This window comes from Pongo pygmaeus, chromosome 6, assembly GCF_028885625.2.
Source record: "Pongo pygmaeus isolate AG05252 chromosome 6, NHGRI_mPonPyg2-v2.0_pri, whole genome shotgun sequence".
Classification (NCBI taxonomy): Eukaryota; Metazoa; Chordata; class Mammalia; order Primates; family Hominidae; genus Pongo; species Pongo pygmaeus.
The window spans coordinates 123,786,775-123,809,613 of NC_072379.2; the positions used below are offsets into that span (position 1 = coordinate 123,786,775).

At 33.7% G+C, this 22,839-nt stretch overlaps 1 protein-coding gene across 4 annotated transcripts in view; it reads right to left on the reverse strand.

Annotated features, from left to right (window-relative positions):
* Window positions 1-22,839, reverse strand: part of POT1 (protection of telomeres 1) — a 106,779-nt gene that overhangs the window by 47,824 nt on the left and 36,116 nt on the right. For all 4 annotated transcript variants that reach the window (XM_054496755.2, XM_054496751.2, XM_054496752.2 and 1 more), the window contains exon 5: window positions 21,172-21,286. In XM_054496755.2, the coding sequence (XP_054352730.1) occupies window positions 21,172-21,286 (115 nt within the window). The remainder of the gene's footprint in view (window positions 1-21,171; window positions 21,287-22,839) is intronic.

Below are 22,839 nucleotides of genomic sequence, written 5' to 3' on the forward strand. Positions count from 1 at the left end.
ACAAAAATATTTTACCTGACTTTCAATATTTTAAAGCATTTGATAAAATAAGAATATGCTTACTTCAAAACACCAAAACTTATTCTTCCTTTTAACTAAGTCTTCTAAGAGGATTAAAACAGAGACGTTTTCTTGGCTTTCAATACACACTGCAAAATTATTCTGCAGAAGTGTTCTATAAATACTAATTTTAGAAAGTTTAGTAAAACAAAAATAAAAATCACATTCAGTGTAAATTGTCTGGAGAGAAAACCTTTGTTATTGCTTCAAGGTTTACAAATCATGAAACATAAATGCAGTCAAATAAGAAAAATGCAATTTATAAAATAAACATAACTAAATTTAGAATGAAAACAAAGGCTAAGATATTTACAGCAGATATGAAGAGTTGTATCCATACTGCATAAAGAATTTATGAAAACTGTTATAAAAATCAGGATGATACAGTAAATGTCATACAAATGAATAAACAATACATAGAAAACTATGTCATAACAAAAAACTCAGAAGAGAAAATGGTAATTCTTGCTAGTCACCTATAAAAAATTATACATTATAACAAAAGAGAGGTATTTTATAAAATTTAAACTGGCAGAAAAATTTAATATTTGGGTTGCTATAAAACGGTAACTTCAAACACTGGTGGCAGTAAAAACTGTAATAGATCCTTCCTTTAAATTTTTTTGTAATTAACATATAAAAGATTGTATGTATTTATGGTGTGCTATACATGGTTCTGAAGTACACAGACATTGTGAAATCACCAAATCCAGCTAATGAAAATACACACATTACCTCACATAATTATTTTTGCAGCGAGAACACTTAACATCCATTTTCTTAACGTTTTTCAAGAATGCAACATATTTTTCACCACAGTCACTATGTTATACAATAGAATCCCTGAACTTATTCTTCCTAACTGAAATATTGTATCCTTTGACCAACATCTCCCCAAAACCTTCCCATAGCCACACAGGCCCCTGGCAACAACCATTCTCCTCTCTATTTCTATGACATCAATTTTTTAAGATTCTGTGCCTGGCTTATTTTACTTAAGAATGTCCTCCAGGTTCATCCATGTTGTTGTAAATGACAGAATTTCCTTCTTATGTCTAAATAGTATTCCACTGTGTATATAGACCACATTTTCTTTATTCATCCGTTAATGGACGCTTAGATTTATTCTATGACTATTGTGAATAAGCCTGCAATGAACATGGGAGTGCAGATGTCTCTTCAACATACTGATTATTTCCTTTTGATATACATAGTAGTACTCCCTATCTGAAGTGTCACTTTCCACAGTTTCAGTTACCTGCAGTCAACTGTGATCTATAAATATTTAATGGAAAATTACAGAAATAAACAACATGAATCATCTCTTCATGCAGGGTATCCACACTGTCCACGCTCCCTGCCCGTTTGTCACTTAGTAGCTGTCTTGGCTATCATATCAACTGTCGAGGTATCACAGTGCTTGTGATCATGTAACCCTTATTTTACTTAATAATTGCCCCAAAGTGCTAAGGCAAAGTGATAAGTGCTTAATTAAACTTTATCATAGATATATATATTTAGGAAAAAACAGTATATACAGGGTTCAGTACCATCCACGGTTTTGGGCAGCTGCTGGGGGTCTTGGAGCATATCGCCTTTGGACAAAGGAAAAGTACTGTACCCAGTAGTGAGATTATGGGATCATATGGTAGTTCTAATTTTTGGAAGAACATTTATATGTTTTCCACAATACCTGTGCTAATTTACATTGCCACCTACAATGTGCAAAGGTTATCTTTTCTTCACACCCTCTCGATACTAGTCTTCTTTTTGATAACAGCTATTCTAATAGATGTGAAGTGATATCTTGTTGTGGTTTTAATGATTAGTGATGTTGAACATCTTTTTGCATACCTGTCTGCCATTTGTATGTCATTTTTAAAGAAATGTCTATTCAGGTCCTTTGCCCACGTTTAAATTGGGTTGTTTTCTAACCATCTAGTTGAGTTCCTCATATACTTTAGATATTAACCCATTATCAGATATACAGTTTGCAAATATTTTCTCTCATTCTTTACTCTGTTAGTTGGCTGTGCAGAAGGTTTTTAAGTTTGATACAATCCCATTTGTCTATTCTTGCTTTCACTGCCTGGGCTTTTGAGGTCCTTTCCAAAGAATCTTTGGTGAGATCAATGTCATGGAGCTTTTCCCCTATGTTTTCTTCTAGTAGGTTCATAGTACTACATTGAATAGAAGTGGCAAGAGTGGGCATCTTTGTCTTGATACAGATCTTAGAGGAAAAGCTTTCAACTTTTTCTGCATTTATTAAAATGATCATATAATTTTTGTGCTCCATTCTGCTAATAAACATTTTGATTTGTGTATGTGGAAGCACCCTTGAATACCTGGAATAAATCCTACTTGATCATGGCGAATAGTCTCTTTAATGTGCTGTTGAATTTGGTTTGCTAGTATTCTGTTGAGGATTTTTGCATCTGTATTGGCCTGTAGTTTTTTTGCTTGTTAGTTTTTACTGTGTCTTTGTCTGTCTTCAGTATCAGAGTGATGCTGGCCTCGTGAAATGAGTTTGGAAACATTCGCGTCTCTTCCATTTTTGGAAGAGGCTGAGAAGAATTGGTGTTAGTTCTCCATCGAATGTTTGATACAATTTGATGCTGCCTATATACATGATTCAGAAAACGCATTGACTTTCTGTCCTTCCTAGTCCCCTAGTAATGAAGGTATAGAGATTGAAAGGAACAAACCCCAAAACAGTGAAGGAAAAGAGAGTGGAAGAAAATATTAACATATTTCAGGAAAATGGAAAGTAAGTGGTTCAGGGATAAAATAAACAGAGGAGGCCAAAATCCAGAAGATACTACAAGGTGGCTACAGTGAAGATGGGAGCCACTGGGATTAAGGGTGAGAGTAAAAAGTAGGTCTGAAATCAGGGGATCAATTAGAAGTTTACACACAGAACAAGTGTTTCAATGACTACCCATCCTTATTCTCCACTTCCCTGAAAATGACTTCAGGCAGCATCTTTGTATTTAACAACCTTTCCATTTTGAAAAATTCTAGGAACAAAGGCTCTTTTCCAAGGAGGCTGCACTCATTAACTGGGAAGTGGTAAGACTTCTCATGTTGGTGTTAACAACTAGAATAAATTCCTCCTCACCATCACATTAGGTTGAATATAAATTCAACCTAATAAATAAATTCCTCCTCACCACCACCCACCCTAGGCTGAAAATTTCAATCAATATGCCCTAACAAGTACTATTAGTCACTATCAATTTTCCCACTCAAGGGGAGGGCGTATTAGAGAAACAAACTACTTACATACAAAGCAAAGGAGAAAGGTATATAAAACCTAAAATAAACTATACCTACATTCTTAAATATAAAAAGACAGCAGAAAATTACCAGACATTAGAATAAAAATGGAAGACACTGTAATCCTAGCACTTTGGGAGGCCGAGTGGGTGGATCATTTGAGGTCAGGAGTTCAAGACCAGCCTGGCCAACGTGGTGAAACTCCACCTCTACTAAAAATGACAAAAATTAGCTGGGTGGTAGTGGTGCTCTCCTGTAATCCCAGCTACTTGGGAGGCCGAGGCAGGAGAATCGCTTGAGCCTGGGAAGTGGAGGTTGCAGTGAGCCGAGATCATGCCACTGCACTCCAGTCTGGATGATAGAGTGAGATCTGTCTCAGAAAAAAAAAAAAAAAAAAAGGAAGACAGAAAGAAAATGAGGTTAGGAAGAAAAAGGAGAGAAGGGAGTGAGGGGGAGAAAAAAAAAGGAGAGAGAGAGTAAAGGGGAGAAAGAAGGGAGGAAAGGGAGAGAGGAATGGGAAGGGAAAGGGAGACAAGAAAGAAAAGAGGGTAGAAAAAGAGAAATCTGAATTTGTGAGAAGGGTGAAATAACTTGGAACAAAAAAAAACCCAAAAATGAAAAACCTTTAATAAGCACTTTCAGAAAGAGTAAAAACATATTATATTCTCATCCCTTGAGGACCCACTGGCTCCAATTTTAGGTTTTAAGTTTCCTTTGTCAATATTTCTCACTATTAGTAAGGACTGATACTTCATGACATTTTTTCTTGCTAGTGGTCTTCCAAAGACCAAAGATAAATTTTATTTATTTTTCAAAATAGAGAACACATTCTTACTTGCAATTACCATATGGTTCTATTGTACCCATTTATATATCTGAGACACATTATGGGATCTTTTTTCCTGTATCTTGAAATACAGATATTCATTATCTGAGTAATTATTTCATCACTATGCATTAATTATTTCTATGTACGCTTAAAAAGACTAATTTTTAAAATGTGAAATGAGGCAATTGTCTAAAGGATGATACAAGAAAGAAATAAATAATCACTATCATATCATTCTTCAGTTTTTGTACTGCAAGACATAAGTCTGGAGACACCATCTTTTGAGTTTCTTCTTTAGCTTTATTTAAACATAGTTAAAAATTCAGAATTTTAAAATTTGTGCCCATGGTCAGTGAGAACATTGATGGTGGAAGTCATTTAACCATTATTAGATAAATCAAAAGCTAAATGCAAAACAGCAGCATTTTAGCTAATGATGATAAAATTGATCACATAAGTGAAATCTCAGGCTATTTATCTCCAGATGATATCCTATATAAAGTTTCTCAAGCTCAAGAATTGATGCATGAAAATATGTTTCTAAAAATAGGGAGAAAATACAAAATATTTCTAAAAACAGAGAGGAAATATGGTATTCTTATCCAGTAAGTCATTCAACAAAAATGATTTCACCATATGATATTCTGGGACATGACTGAGGACCATTTCATTTTGCTAAAATGACTTGTGATGGCATTCTTTCATCTTACATGATATTTGCATACCAAAATTTACATAAAATGGCATGTAAGTGGATATGCAGAAGGCAAATATATAAATAAAGGTAGTGGAAAGAACAGGTGATATCAAAATGAAAGATCAATCTTTAATCATTTGAATTGATGTTCAGAAATCTAAAATAGAAACTGTTTTGTAATTATGGAGCAAAAACAGCTGCTCTCTCCAAAAAAATTTTTGAGCCGACAAAGTTTTCAAAAGTATTTTGATGATGCAAGTGCAAGAAGAAAAACCAAAAGCAGTAATCAGCTAGAACCATTTGTTTGTATATCTTTAAAACTAGGAAAATATGGGATTATGAAATAAAAATGACTTTGCTATGTTTATATCCTTTTTGTAATTTTTTAATGACTTTATTACCTCTTTATTCTCACTGCTGTATAATATTTGAAAAATGACTTAAACATTCAAAAACTTTAAAAGGTTTGGACTCATATAATAAAAGATAATGATTGTTTTTCCTATTATGCTTAGGTGCCAAAAAACTGATGATATCTCCTAGAACTTAAAGCAAAAGGAAAAAGAATGACAAAAGGACAGAAAATAGAGAAAAAAAAATGAGTGAGACAGCAAACTCAAAGAATTGGGCTTTCTGAACTCTGTCTTCTGAGAAAGAGATCCTCTTTATGGATATCTGGATATGGTGCACCTGCTTCCCCACAATGAGGTTATATCCTCACTTATGCAATCTGGTTCAAAACTCAGGGGCACTGAACATATGTACCATTACAGAAACATAGACTGTTTCTGTAAATTTTTCTGGAACATACGTATTAAAGGAAATTCATGTGGCAAGAATGGGCCATTGTTCTCAACTCCAGCACTTGTACACTTTTGTGGAACATTCCACAGAAAACACATACTCTGTAAAAAATACAGGAGCAAAAGAAAAGCCATACAAAAATATGCTACTAACTGTTCTACTCTACATAGACTTTGTTTCTGTTAAATTCTGTACCCCAGGCAAAAAAGTCAGAACCAAAGAACAGCTGACAATCTTATTCCATAAAATCAACCTTAGCAGTACAATATCTAACCAAGAGAAGCCCCAAAAGTAAATTGTTCAAGAATAGAGGAAGAGCATTTACTAGAAATGAAGATGTAGTCTTCCAATTAAAAGGGCCCATTGAAGGCAAACAGGATAAATGATCACACCAAGTCACATAACTGTGAAATTAGGAAATACCAAATATTTTTTAAAATTCTAAAAACTTCTGTAGAGAATAAAACAAGTCACCAATGCAAGACTGAGAAGCAGATTAACATCAGACTTTTCTAACAACATGACTGGGGTTACTAAAAAGACAAAAAATCAGTGGCTTCAAAAGTCTAAGGAATAATTTTGATACTTCAACTTTATAAAACCTGACAAAACTATCAATCAAGCATAAAGACAGATGAAGAACATTTCCAGATTTTGGCCAATCAGATATTTTACCTCCACAGTATCTTTCTTAGGTAATTCTCCAGCAATACAGTGGGAAAAACCATAAAACAGAAAAAAGCAGAGTACGGACAATAGTAATGGATCTCCCAGATAGACAGTTAGAGAGCAGGCCTAGCAAACAACTACTCTAGATTGGAGCAGAAGAAAGGGAGCTGATAAGAAAGGAGAGGTCCATTAAAAAAAAAGAGTAAATGACCGGGTGCGGAGGCTCATGCCTGTAATCCCAGCACTCAGGCCGAGGTGGGCAGATCACGAGGTCAGGAGATCGAGACCATCCTGGCTAACACAGTGAAACCCCATCTCTACTAAAAAATACAAAAAATTAGCCAGGCATGGTGGCGGGCGCCTGTGGTCCCAGCTACTCGAGAGGCTGAGATAGGAGAATGGCGTGAACCCGGGAGGCGGAGCTTGCAGTGAACTGAGATGGTGCCACTGCATTCCAGCACTCCAGCCTGGGCGAGAGAGAGAGAGATTCCGTTTCAAAAAAAGAAAAAAAAAGAGTGATCACTTAGCATAATGTTCTCCAGATTCCTTCATGCTGTTTCAAGTGACGGAACTTCCTTCTTTTTTCCACATGATTTCATCTATACACAGAATCTAAAAAAGTCAAACTTACAGAAGTAGAAAGTGATTATCAACGCCTGGGGGTGGCAGTGGTGAGAAATGGGGAGATGCTGGCCAGGCACGGTGGCTCATGCCTGTAATCCCAGCACTTTAGGAGGCCAAGGTGGGTGGATCACTAGAGGCCAGGAGCTTGAGACTAGCCTGGCCAACATGGCGAAATCTCATCTCTACTAAAAATATAAAAAATTAACCAAGTGTGGTGGTGCGTGCCTGTAATCCCAGCTATTCAGGAGGCTGAGGCACAAGAATCACTTGAACCCAGGAGGCGGAGGTTGTAGTAAGCTGAGATCATGCCACTGCACTCCAGCCTGGGTGACAGAGCAACTCTGTCTCAAAAAAAGTAGGGGGTGGGGGGGGAAGATGCTTACCAAAGGATATACAAACTTTCAGTTCAACAGGAGGAATAAATTTTCAAGATTTGCACAGTATGGTGACCATAGTTAATAATAATGTATTGCATATTTCAAAATTGCTAATAGATTTTAAATGTTCTCACTATAAAAAATAAGTATGTGATGTAATGGATATGTTAATTAGCTTTCTATAATCATTCCACAATGTATACACATATCTAAACATCACATTGTCCCACACAATATGTATTTGTTTGCCAATTTAAAATAAAAATTTAAATTAAAACAATAAATAATCCCATAGACAACTACATATTTATATAAACTTGAGGGCATAGTGAAGGTGCAGTTTTATTATTAATAACAATAGCAACAAAAAAGAAAAGGCATTAGAAATCCCACAAAATATAAAAGGCTATACAGGAATATCTGATCCAAATATGAAGAAAACTAAAATGTAGCATAGAGATAGCCAAAGAATGGAAGAAATATATATGGTTACAGAAGAGAATATAAATGCTCATAATTATGACAAAAGATAAGTAAAGGTAAACCTGACAGAAGACTAGAGAAGAAAGTAAACAACAACACTGAATAAAGTTGACGAATAAGAAATGAAAGACAAATATATTATTTAAAGTTAAAGAGAATCAATAAGAAAAAAAGAAAAATTTAAAAGGAATTATATTTTCCATAGTATAAAACATTTATATAATCTAAACTCTTCCTCTGAAAATACTAATTGATAAATTACAACCACATGGTAACACTGTTAAAAAATCATTTCTCAAATCATAAGTTAATCCCAGGATAAAAACAAATAATCCAGGAGGTGAACCAAGGTGGGAGGCAAATTCAAAAGCTAAAACACATCCGAAAGGGCTCTCACTAGAAATCTAGAGTTTTGGAAATTATATACCAAGTCTGAGAAAAGAAACTACATCTGGGTCTATTGCAAGGTAGAAGCTGAAAGTGAGCTATCAGCACAAATCAGTGACCTTAAAAAACGGAAGCTAGGGAAAAAAAATCCACCTGCTAGCATAGGGAATCATGAAGAAAATCTGCCTGTCTGTGCCATGGTTTGGAAACGAGGGAAAAATAATAATAGGCCAGTTTGTGGAGTAACTGGCATTAATACATTCAATGAAATTTCTGTAGATATCCTCTTAGTTTGGTTTTCTTTAGTTTTTGTTTTGTTTTGGTTTTTGTTAATGGCAAATGACATGCTGACTCTAAAGTTAAAATGGACGAGCAGGGGGCTACTGCTATTTAAGACATACTTGAAAAAGAAGAATGCAATAGGATATTTTTCTGTTGAATAGCAAGATTAAAAAGTAAAGAGATTAGGATAATGTAGTGTTTTCTGAGAGGGAAAATTCATTTTTAGCAATATAAGATTTTAGTGATAAAGATAAAAAAATCACTATCACTTCTCTATTTGTACTTCACCTATGTAAAAGTTAATTCCTACTATGTACATTAACGGTTTCATCTAAAAACAAATCCTACAATACACAATACAACAACTGTTCTTCCACACAGTACATCATTTATGTTATGTGACATCCAACTAACACCCTCTCACAGAGGATTTTTTGGTAATAGCTTATAGTGTTTCCCCAAACACTATACTGGCTATTAACTTTGCAGCTGGATTCATAAGCATATTCCCAATAGTGTCACTTGAACCTGTTTATGCTGTAAGTAGAACTGTGAATAACGCCTGTATAGTTTTGATCCCCCTTTTCCCCACAAATGTGACACAATTAAGCAATTTCACAGTGAAACAAATGATTGGTTTGCCAATAAAAAAAAACCACACAATGTACTTTGCATAAAACACAAATACTTTGAATGTTTGAAGTTTCTTAAAATTTCATGACAAACACAAGGGCAAAGAGATCACTAGTCTGACAAAATCCAATTCAGATTTTAAGCTGCAGTAATTCTGTATTATGCCTCTCACTTTAAATGCTCCAAACTGATCTACTTTTGTAAATTGTGATTATAAGACCAATACAAGAAAAAAACTGTGAACTTAACTAGGCAAAAAAATAGTAAATAGTTTAATTTAATGTTAATGTTAGTTTAATGTTTAATTTAAATAGTTTAATGTTAGCCAAGATGAACTGACAAAGCTCAGTCCCTGTAGCACTTACATAATATTGAAGAATGTAGTGACTACAGAAAACTATTGAGATTTTTGTAAAAATTTAGATTTAATCTAAATTTTAAAATACTGAAAATTGTTTCATATTTTGATTTTTCTATGAAAATGTCAACTTTCCAAAAGATGACCTAACAGACTGCAAAAGACTCTAGGTAACACTTTGAGAAACATTATTGTAGGCCCACTATCGAGATCTTTACAAGGCCACCTCTTGCTTTTGCAGAATCTTTGTGTAAATTAGAAAAAGACTCTCCTTTCTCAAATAAAAGTACTGCAAAAACCTAAACAATTTTACAGAGGAACTTGACTGAGTCCAAGAGAGCAGCAGCCTTGGCTACACACACACACACAATTCTATTAAATCACTGAATTGTAGGCTCAGATACACTTACAGTAGCAACACTTCCAAAATATCATCTACTTGCTATAATGCAAGCTCTCTAAAATGACATAACTACACGTTAGCATGTTCTTAGAACCTCCTAAGGTTATCTATAAAATAATGAGCAGTTTCAAAATAAAATACTGTTTCAATATACAGTCATGTATTGCTTAATGACGGGGATATGTTCTGAGAGATGTGTAGTTAGGCGATTTCATTGTTGTGCGATCACAGAGTGTACTTACACAAGCCCAGATGATGTTTATTTTTAAATTTATATATATATTTTCATATGAAAAAACACAATGTCCCAGCATCATTATTAAACATCAGTCATTTCCCCTAACTGATCTGTTATGCCAATATTAAGTGCCACGTATCAGGTTTCTATACATGCTCCATTATAATCTTACCAGACCGCTGTCATACATGCAGTCCGTTGTTGATCAAAATGTTATGTGGCACATGACTGTACTTTATTTTTAATTTAAATAAGTACATATTTGTAAAAAGAAACAAAATTCAGGTTAAGAGAACAAGTGGCATTTAAAAAATCTATTCAATAATCTCTCAAGAACAATAAGAAAAAAATAGCAAGCTAAAAGAAATGTTAAACAGCTTTCAGGTTCCCTCAATTAGCATTAGATTCATGGCATGAAGGGAACCACACTACTTGTTTTAACAAATAGTAACAAAGCAAACTGCTAAAATATGTCTTATTTAACTGCTCCAAGGAAGTGAAGTGTTTTACCAAATACACAAAAATATCCTTCAATAATGACTTCACAAATAAAAATATTTTCCCCATGCCTTATTTTTTGCTCTTTCCCAAACGAAGGTACAAAGTTAAAGGTAATTTAAAAGTCTATCTTCTTTTTAGCTAACATTAACAGGGAAAGTGGAAAGAGTAGAAAATCCTTTAATAAATCAGCATTCGTACTTTAAATAAATAGTACACAGTACTTATAATGTATATCTTTAAACCATTGATAAAGTATTGTCTTTAATGCTTTAGTAATACTTCATATTTAAACTGTTGACAAAGTACTTAACTAGTTTAACACTTTGGTAATAATTCACATAGCTTGATATAAATCTGGAAAAGATAACAAATGATAAATTAAGTTCTCTATTTTGCAATCTTGAGCAATTCACCGAATTTACTCAGTATGATTAAGTGTAAATTGCCTCGGAGTTTTATTATAAGGGAGAGCTGGTAGTTCATCTAAGCAAGGTTTTTAATCAAAGAAGCATGCATGCATAAATTATACAATCCACAAAGAGTTCCTCCATGAAAGTTGCTTCATCTCCTTTTTATCTACTAAAACACTGCTGTTTTTAAACCAATCGGTATTTGAGCAACACTATTCCATTGGTAGAAAAGTATATCATTAAAACATTCAAGTAATACCTATGAAGGCAAATCACTGAATCAAGCTACATTATGTGCTGTCGTCTTACTTCTTTTACAAGGAAACTTACTGTACAATACAAAAATAAGAGCACTCTTTATTTTTCTGGTGTGAGCTTACATAATTTCCACTTGTGCTTTCATTCTATTGCAAGAGCATGACAGCATGGAAGATGAAAGAAAGAAGAAAGAATATGTTATGATGTAATAAATATTATGATGTATACAGTGACACAGATTAGACAGATGTTAGACATTGCATGCGTTCATAAAGGTTATTCTGGTGGAGTTTTACTTCTATGTTTTACACTATACATAAGACTAGAGAAAAAGTCTTTTAACTGAATGAATAAAAGACTGTACCACAAGTTTTAAGAATTAAAAAACTACTAAATTTTACGATTCATTAAAACAATTCAAATTGTAAACTAATGAAGACAGGGATAATTCTCTAAATTAGTATGCTAATAATTTGGGAAAAAGTCACGAAAGACAAGAAGCTAGTGCTAGTTCATAAAAGTCAGGTGGAAGCCTGAAGTCTCATCAAAAAAGTCATTCCTGAAAATGAGAAAGAGCAAAAAATAAATACAAAGTGAAGTGATAGGAAGAGGAAAGTGTCTTCTCTCCATCTCCATTCTTTAGATGAAAATTAATAGAATAGCTGGAAAACAGTATGAGTAAGCTGAAGAGGGGAGGCTTGTCTCAACTACCCAAATCTTTAAAGAGGTAAGTGATAACCCGCCATGACCTGAATGAGTCCATTTCTGAAAGGCAGTTAAGCACCTGGGAAGAGTCTCCCCTCACTCACCTAGACATATTTATTTTTTGGCTCCTGAGAAATGGAAAATTCAGTGTCTGTCTGATCCACCAACTCCATTCATTATAATAGATAAGTCATCATTCAATTTGAAAATATATATTCAAAAAGCATGGTATCTTTCACAAATGAAGATTCTATCTTACATAGCCAAAAAATAGAAAAGTAGAGTTTTACCAATTGGGGAAAGACTAAAAAAAATTTATATAAGTAATATAGTAATGGTATTGTAATTATTCATTAATTTATCTGTCTTCACAAAATTTGATCCCTTGTCAGAAACAATGACATATATACCTCTGAATTTCCCATGTCATATTATCTGGCATACAGAAAATAAATAATCAGTTTGTTGAACAAACAAATGAGTGAACCAAAATACAAAACTATATATTTATTTATTTTATACGTCATACATTAAACAAAGAGGACATCCTTATGGTTTTAATATCATCTAAATATTCAGGTAAGTGAATATGAACATGTCACAGGTCATGAGTTCACAACATGGAGTTCAAAGTGGGAGAAGCATGAACCATAGATATACGCATAAGTCTGTATATGTGTATGTTGTATATTTTTCTAGGATAGGTTCTATAACTTGTCATCACATGTGTATGACTGCAAAAGGCTTTTTTGTTTTAAAACGCCAAAGGTGCATTTTCAATGTAAAAAAATTGAAAAATAGATTAAATAATTATTACATATAATTTTACATCATACTAGATTCTTTAATCTCTCTTTGATAAATCAGAAGGCTCCTAGGTCTTATGAAGTAACAATGAGTGACTAATTACTCAGTAATTAATACATTAATATCAATATGTGTATCAATAATACATAGTTGATATTTTCAACTATGTCAATTTTGGATATGTGAAAGTACATTGTTATACTTTAAAAAATTAAAAGGCAAAGTATATATTCATTTAATATGCAACCAGTATTGCTAATACAAAACCAAAATATTAAAACAATTATGCTACATGACACTACATGTACATGACATGTCCTTCTCAGATGTGAAAATAATCAATATTACATAACAAAAAACAGCATTCTAGAGTTAGCTGGGATATTTTTATAGAACAGGAAAAGAAAAAAATGTTACGGCCCCATATCCTAGCATCCTATCCCAAAATCTAAAAGCAAACAAAACTAACAGAGGCTCCCAGAATCCAATGTTTTGGATGCTACTGAGAAATTTGATTATACTGCTCAGTAAGTAGCTAAAACAGAAGGTGTCCTTGTAAGACAGTGAACAGGAAGAGAGAAAGATCTGCTTCAAGAAACACTGTAACATCCAAGACTGCTAAACAAACTACTTTTCTAAAATGAGTTTTAATGGAAGGCGGGGTAAGAGAAACAAGTAATTTTGGAACACAGACCATTCCTGAGGTAAGGTAGTGAGCCCATAGGTGATGTACCACATTATGTGACACAAAAAGGATGAGAGATCTCTAGCGAATAAAAGAAAGAAGGGACTCAAAATTTGAGGACAGAACAAAAAGAAGGAGAGGCGAACAATAAATATTTTGCCTCTCCCTTCCTCTAAATTCAAATATTAGGAGATTAAGCACAAATAAGGTTCCCTCTATTTTTCCTATTTGCTCACATTGTGAGTAGGCATTATGATATTGATCAAGCAAGGATGAGCCATACACTATTAACAAGTCTGGAAATGTTTTGTGGTCTGAATACATTTATTTTATTTTGTAAGAGCAGATAATAAAAACAGAGTAAATGTGTCTCAAGTTTAAAAAATAGCTATTTCTAAAAAACTGAAACACAGCTAAAATTAAATTCCCTTATATGTGTTATCTAAGAAAATATGATGAATGGTATGTGTCCATGGCAAAAACTGTATACCTAATACTATCTACCCAGCTCCCAAAGCCAAAGTATATGTAAGGTTTTCAGAGAAAATTATTGTTATAAAATCTCTAGTCTTAAAGAAGGCAACGACTTTGTTTTCCTATATGAAAGAAGCACAGTATGTATCACTGATGAGTCATTATCAAAATCAATTTTGGGCTTGGTATGGTGGCTCACACCGGTAATCCCAGCACTTTGGGAGGCTGAGGCAGAAGGATTGCTTGAGACCAGGAGTTTTAGGCCAGCCTGGGCAACAGTGCGAGACCTCCATCTCTACAAAAAAAAAAAAAAAAAAAAAAAAAAAAGTTTTTTAATTAGTTGGACACAGTGGCACATACTGCTAGTTCCAGCTACTAGGGAGGCTGAGGTGGGAGGATTGCTTGAGCCCAGGAGTCAAGGCTGAGGTGAGCTATGATCTCAGCAGTGCACTGCAGCCTAGTCAACAGAGCAAGACCCTGTCTCTCTTAAAAAAATAGGCTGGGCGTGGTGGCTCAACCCTGTAATCCCAGCACTTTGGGAGGCCAAGGCGGGCGGATCACGAGGTCAGGAGATCGAGACCATCCTGGCTAACACAGTGAAACCCTGTCTCTACTGAAAATACAAAAAATTAGCCAGGCGTGGTGGCTGGTGCCTGTAGTCCCAGCTACTCAGGAGGCTGAGGCAGGAGAATGGTGTGAACCCGGGAAGCGGAGCTTGCAGTGAGCCAAGATCGTGACCGAGCAAGACTACGTCTCAAAAATAAATAAATAAATAAAAATAAAAATAAATAAAGAAAATAACATAAAATAAATTTTGATGATAAAAGGACATTTCATTATGTTGATTCTGTAATATGTGAGGAATTCTTTCTCAGTTTTCACCATTAATCTTATCAAAACTGAATAGGAATGTTAGTATCTATAGCATTATATGTTCTTTTAACTCCGATAGTTCTGATAGACTCTATGTAAAAATTAAAACTTTACTCCAAAGGTGAATATAAACTTAGGAATAGAAGCATTTCTACCAGAATAAGATTTCTACCAGAAATAAGATAGCATGCTACAGGTCATATGTAATCATTATTCAGGATAAGAGCAAAGTTTTCAAGAAAAATTTCTGTCAAGGAGTAAAGATGCCAAACTACTAACTGCTTCTATCACATTGAATTTAACATTTATAAGATGAATTTTCACGAAAAATTCTAGCAAATGATATGTAACAGAATACACTTTTTCCATCTACCTAAATTTGAATTGCATAAAGGTAATTTTCCACCACATAACTAGCTATATACATCTGGATGTTATTTAGATTGTAGCCCTGTATTTGTGAAAAAGTACTGCTTTAGGTAATATTTTAAAAGGCACAGCTGTGGACTGTTCCTGTATATCTATTCTTGTACTTCTCTGTGGTAATACTAATGAAGGTGATCTTTTCTTGAACACAAATATCAGTGCTATTTGTCTAATATAACTGTAACTAAAGTTATTAGAGATAGTTTTAAACTTTATTGTCTGGCTAGTAGCCAAGACATCTTGCTATGTCTTAAGATTTATTTAAAAGCTTCAACGACCAGGTTCAGATAAAATTGATGACATTCATTTTAATTTAGTATCTTAGAAGAAACAAACGTATTATCTTGGTAATAACAGATGGCTCATTACTAGCCATGAATTTTTTACTAGGGGACTGCAGTGATTGAAGTAAACATATCTGATAGAGATATAAGATACATATGCAAATATAATACATATTCTTGTTCCCCATGGCTTTCATTTTATATGCAAGATTTAATAACATTATCATGAGAAAACATTTTTCTAATAACAACTGAAAATTAATGTTGTCATCAATGTTCTAACAGAGCTATCATTTTAGTCTATATTATCATATTTTAAGTTGTTTTTTAAAATGATGTATTTGCAGATCAATTTGTTAAAAAAACTTTTTAAATTATATCTTCTATAGATAGACATTATTAGCAACAATGTAACTTATTCCTAAGTTTGGTGGGCCAAACTTTCAACCAGGTAAAACTTCAAATTCGAAGAGGATCATAGTGATTACATCTTTATGGCTAACTCCCAGAAGGGGCAGCACACGTAAGATTTGAAGAAAATTGATAGGGAGAGGAAACTACTAAGGGAAAAGTATGTGGTTTATGTTGAACAGTATGATGGGGTGAGGAAATGAAGACTCTGGGAATAAGATGAAATGAGAATATTTGAAAAATAGGTCTTTAAGCACAAATTTCTCTACTTCAACTTCAATGTTCCCCTTTCCTCTAAAACAACAGATATTAAAAGGATTTTCCACAAAACATTCTTTGCAGTCTTCAGGCTTAGTATGAGGTCTATTTAAAACTTATCTCTGTATTTAATAGTCTTCACAATGTTCATTTACACACAGACTAGTTTTTTTAATATTATACATTAATAAAATATGCTGACCACAAGAAAAAGATTTTCCCCCATCCACCTGACCAAAGAGTAAATTCCTAGTTCATTCCTCAACAGTAAAATTTGTATATATGTATCTTTATTTTAAAAATGGTTTTGTAATATGAAGTCAATGAGAACATCTTTGTGTTTGCAACATGATCACAATTCCTGGCATGCAGGAGATAAAGTCTACATTTCATAAACAACATCCACGTTTCACTATTTAACATCTCTGAAATACAGCTCTATCTTAAAATTGACAGTTAAGCATAGTTTAAATAGCATTTTTCCCTTCTTAATGATACATAAAATGATAAAGCCTTTTACAGATAATGGTGTTTTAGAATAGATGAAATACAATAAACAATGTTAAATTTAGTAAAACTAAATATTAAACACAGGTGAAGTGTGTGTTTCTGTTCACTTTATTACCTCACAATAAACTGAAATTCATGGCTTTTGATGTTTTCATTTACATGTTTGTTAAAACCTTACATTATCATATAGCAATTAATAGGTTATACATTTTTACTTTACTTTTAAAACTATCCAAATATATATACATCTCTGTATCACTTCATATATATGTATATATTTATATAAAATCATGTCCAGGGCCAATGCCAGGAAACCTTTCCCCTGTGTTTTATTCTAGAACATTCAGTTTCAGGTCATACTCTTGTCTTTAATCCACGTTGAATTGATTTTTTGTGTATGATCTAAGGATCCAGTTTCATTCTTTGCATGTGGATATACAGTTTCCCCAACCCCATTTGGTGAAGAGACTACACTTTCCCCATTATATATTCTTGCACCCTTGTCGAAAATCAGTTGACCATAATAAACGTGTGGGCTTATTTCTAGGCGCTCTATTCAATTCCATTAATCAGTATGTCTGGCTTCATGGCAGTATCATACCATCTCAATACTGTTACTTTTTAACGTATTTTGAAATTAGAAAGAGAGAAGCCTCCAGATTCGATCTTTCTCAGGATTCTTTTGGCTATTCAGGGTCCTTTGTGTTTCCATATGAATTTGAAGATTGATTTTTATTTTTCTATAAAAAATGCTACTTGGATTTTGATAGGAAATACATTGAATCTCAGATGACTGAGTAGTATGACCATGTTAATAAAGGCATAACTCATGTAATTGTACTTTATTGTACTTTGTAATACTGCAATTTTATAAATTAAAGGTTGTGGCAACTCTGCACTGAGCAAGTCTACTGTCACCATTTTTGTAACAGTATGTGCGTCTATGTTACATTTTGGTAATCCTCACAATACTTCAGACTTTCCCATTTTCATTGTATCTGTTATGGTGATCTGTGATCAGTGATCTTTGGCATTACTATTATAATTGTTTTGGGGTAGCACAAATCACACCCATATACAGTGTACTTAACCAATAAATATGTATATTCTAACTCCCTCATCAACCTGTCATTCCCCTCTCCCGCTCCTGAGGCTCCTTATTCTCTGAAACACAACAATATTGAAATTAGATGACTTGATAACCCTATAATGGCCTATAAGTGTTCAAGTGAGAGAGTCACATGTCTCTCACTTTCAATCAAAAGTTACAAATGATGAAGCTTAGGAAGGCATATATCCAAAGCTGAGATACACTGAAAGCTAGGACTCTTGTGCTCAGTTAGCCAAGTTGTGAATACAAAGAAAAAGCTCCTGAAGGAAATTAAAGGTGCTACTTTAGTGAACACATGAATGAGAAGAAAGTCAAAGAGCCTTACGGCTGATACAGAGAAAATTTTAGTCGTCCGCATAGATGATCAAACCAGTACAACATTCCCTTAAACCAAAGCCTAAAGTAGAATGAGGCCCTAACTCTCTTCCATTCTTTAAAGGCCAAGAGAGGTGGGAAGGCTAGAGAAGATAAATCTGAAGCTATCACGTTGGTTCATGGCATTTCAGAAAAGAAGCCATCCTCATAACATAAAGTACAAGGTGGAGCAGCAAGTAGCAAGTGCTGATGAAGAAGCTGGAGCAAGTTATCCAGAAGACCTAACTAAGATCATCAACGAAGGTGGCTACACAAACCAACACATTTTCAATGTAAACAAAACAGTCTTCTCTTGGAACAAGGTGCCATCTAGGACCTTCACAACTATGGAGTAGTCAATGCCTGCCTTCAAAGCTTCAAAAAACAGGTTCACTCTCTTGTGAGAGTCTAATGCAGTTGATGACTTTCAGTTGAAGCCAATACTCACTTATTCTCAAAATCCTAGGGCCTTTCAAAATTAGGCAAAACCAACTCTGCCTGTGCTCTTTAATGAAATAACAAAGCCTGGATGACACTGCTCACAGCATGGCTTTCTGAATACTTTAAGCCCAATGTTGATACGTACTGCTCAGCAAAAAAGATTCTTTTCAAAATATTACTGCTCATTGACAGTGCACCTAATCACACAAGAGCTCTGATGGAGATGTTCAAGATCAATGTTATTTTCATGCCTGCTAATACAATATCCATTCTGCAGCCCACAAATCAAGTAATAATTTTTTACTTTTAAGTGTGATTATTTAAAAAAATACCTTTTATAAGGCTATACCCACCATAGATAGCGATCCTTCTGATGGACTGGGGCAAAGTAAATTAAAAACCTGGAAAGTATTTATTCTAGATGACATCAAGAACATGCATGATTCATGTGAGGTCAAAATCCAACATCAACAGGGGTTTGGAAAAAGTTAATTCCAACCCTCACAGATGACTTTGAGGGGTTCAAGACTTTGGTGGAGTTAAGTCACTGCAGATGTGGTGCAATCTCATAATAAAACTTCAACAGATGAAGAGTTGCTTCTTATGGATAAGGAAAGAAAGTAGTTTCTTAAGAAGTAATCTACTCCTGGTAAAGGTGTTATGAATATTTTTTATATGACAACAAAAGACTTAGAATATTCCATAAACTTAGTTGATAATGCAGCAGCAGGGTTGACAAGGACTGACTAAAATTTTGAAAGAAGTTCTACTGTGAATAAAATACTATCAAACAGCATCTCACGTTACAAAGAAATCTTTTGTAAAAGGAAGAGTCAATTGATATGAGAAACTTCAGTATTGTCTTATTTTAATGAACTGTCACAGCCACACCAGTCTTCAGAAAACACCATCCTGACCAATCAACCTACCATCTCCACCAGCAAAACGATGATAACTCACTGAAGGCTCAACTTATCCTTAGCATTTTTTAGCAATACTGTATTTATCATCAAGGTGCATACATTTTTTAATGTAAACTAGTACAACCACTATAAAAAACAGCATGGAGATTCCTTAATTCTCCGAGAGTGTATTGTTTAATATCTACACATTTCTAAATTTTACAATTTTCCTCCTGCTATTGATTTCTAGTTTGATTTTATTGAAGTCAGAAAAGATACTTGCTATCTTAATTTATTCACTTGTTTTGTGACCTAACGAGTTATCTATACTGAAGAATGTTTCATGTGCACTTGAGAAAAATGTATACTCTGCTCTAGCTGGGTAGAATATTCTGTATATGTCTGATATGTCTGTTAGTTCCATTTGGTCTACAGTGTTGTTCACATTTTCCGTTTCCTTATTGATCTCTGTCTGGATGGTCTCCCCCATTATTGGAAGTGGTGAAATGAAACCTCCTAGTATAATTGTGTTGCTGTCTATTTCTCCCTTCACTTCTGAAATGTCTGCTTCATGGATTAAGCGCTCTGATGTTAGCAGCATACATAATTGTTATATTTTAACCCTTTCATCATTATATGATATCCAAAAACTGCCTGTTGTGACAGTTTTTGACTTAAAGTCTCTTTTGTCTGATGTATGGCCACTTCTCCTCTTTTGTTTACCATTTGCAAGAAATATCTTTCTCCATTCCTTCACTTTCATTTAGCCTATGTGTGTCCTTAAATCTAAAGTGAGTTTTTGTAGACAGCATATAGTTGTATCTCATTTTTTTTAATGCACTCAACTACTCTATGATTTTTTATTAGGGAATTTAATTCATTTATAATAATAGTAGTTATTCATTAGGAAGGTCTTACGATTGCCATTTAATTCATGGTTTTCTATCTGTCTTGTGACACTAAATTCCCTATTTTCTTCTCTTGCTATCTTCCTTTGTGTTTCATTATTTTGTAATGACATGCTTTGATTCCCTTCTCATTTTCTTTTGTGTATCTTTTATAGGTATTTTCTTTGTGGTTACCATGGGGTTTACACAAAGTACCTTATATTTATAGCAATCTACTTTAACCTGACAATTTAACTTTAATTGCATACAAAAACTCTACACTTTTACTTCTACCCCAAATCACACTTCATGTTACTGAGGTCATAATTTGCATCTTCTTATACTATGTATCCATTAACATATTTCTATAGTTATAGCTTTTATATATTTGCCTTTCAACTTCTATAGCAGAATTAAACGTGATTTATGCATCAATGTTACAGAATTGCAGTATTCTGCATTTGTTTATATATTTACCTTTCCCAGTGAATTTTATATTTTCATATGGTTTCACATTGCTGTTTGGCATCCTTTGCTTCATTCTTTGTCCTTACTGTCTTTAACTAGACTCTAGAATCTAAAGATCACGTTTATTTTACAAATTAAACTAGCCAAAGAATATGCATCAGTGTTGTTTGGCAATTATAGGTCAGAACTGAGCTTCTATTCTAGGACTTAGGGTACTGATGGAACTGTGTTGCTAAATCAATAATGCATTTCTACTCCAAAAAACTCCACCAGTTTTAATACCTACCAGTTCCTTTGCTTAGATATGGGGGCTTAAAGAACTTCACAACACCATAGACATTGACAATTGTACCACCCTTAAGTTGATTCAGGGGTGTATATATATAATTTGTTGCTGGAACCTAAAGAAAGAGAAGACAGTGAATACATTTATAGAAAGTATTTACATTGTAGAATCATGTTATAATCATATTAGCAGCAAATCCATGTAACTGTATTTTATCCTTTTAAGTGTCTAAAAGAAGTTATAACCTGAAATAAGGCAATGCACACAGCTTAGCTTATCTAACTAGTTTTCATTAGAACTTTGTTTATAAATGGTACAATTTGCACACTAGTTCATAAAGGCATAACCTATAATCTAATTAAAACATCATACTTCTTCAATAAAACACATAGCAAACAGTATATACATATAGTCCCTGACTTATGATGGTTCAACTTACAATCTTCTGACTTTAGAATGGGTCTATTAGGCAATTTAATGCATTTTGTATTTATGAAATTTTTGACTTATGATGGGTATACTGGATGTAACTTCATTGTAAATCAAGGAGCATCTGTAGTGAAAAACAGCAATATGTGTCAAAACTGAAGCAATAACACAAAACAAGAAATACTTTTTAAAAATATGTACATCTTCAATGTAAAAGGTCAAAGAAAAGAGAGTTTTATTAAAGGTAAATGACAAGGCATAATGAGATATTTTTAGAAGCCCTGAAAAGGCAACTAGAATACTAGTCTTAACAATACAAGTTACATCTCTTGTAAGTTTAGAAAACTTTTTTTTTTAAGGACACTCTCAAGGAATCTTTTAGTAATTAAATCATCCTAGCTATCTTTAAGTTAGTATATCCCTAGCTTATTTGGTCAAGAAACTGTAGCTGGGGGACAATAAATCAAATTGTTAACAGAGAGCAAATTCTAAAAAATGCAATTAAAGAGATTTTGGTTCTATTTTTTAACTAATATCACTTTGAAACTTGTGGTACAATTTCTGTCTTCCCCTTACCCCCATGCTATTATAGAGATTTTCCATAGGCCTAAATTTTGACTCATAACTCAAGCCAGGTTTTGAGTCATAAATGGTATAAAAATATTTAAAATGCTAATAATGAAACCCTACCCCAAAGAATTAAAACTAACAATGCCTAAATTCTTGGGCTTACAGTATAGTAGATAAGAAATGAAAACTTATTGAGAAGCTGAAATCAGCAACTAACAAAAATTCTTGAGCTTGCAGAATATCAGATAAGAAAAGAAACAACTTGCTGAGATACTACTGAAACTCCTACTGATTGTGACAGCAGGAAAAAACTATCTGAAATCAGTTGAAACCAAGATGGCTGACTGGAATTTGAGAATGAGTTTGCTGACATCACATTATGAATTTCCATCACATTCATCATACTATCTCCACCTGAATTTGCACGTGCAACCCATGCATTAATGTGAAGAAATAACTATGCATGCCCAAGGACTTTCCAAACTTTCCCTTTCATCCAACTAATGACTTACTAATCCCAGTATCTACTCTCTACAACTTTTCTAATAAAACTACTGCCTTAAAGAAAGCACAGGGAGACATATTTGAGCTCAGCTCATGTCTCCTTAGGTGTTGACTTTCAGCTTTTCTTTTCTCAAAAATTTCATTTCACAGTATTGGCTTATAACA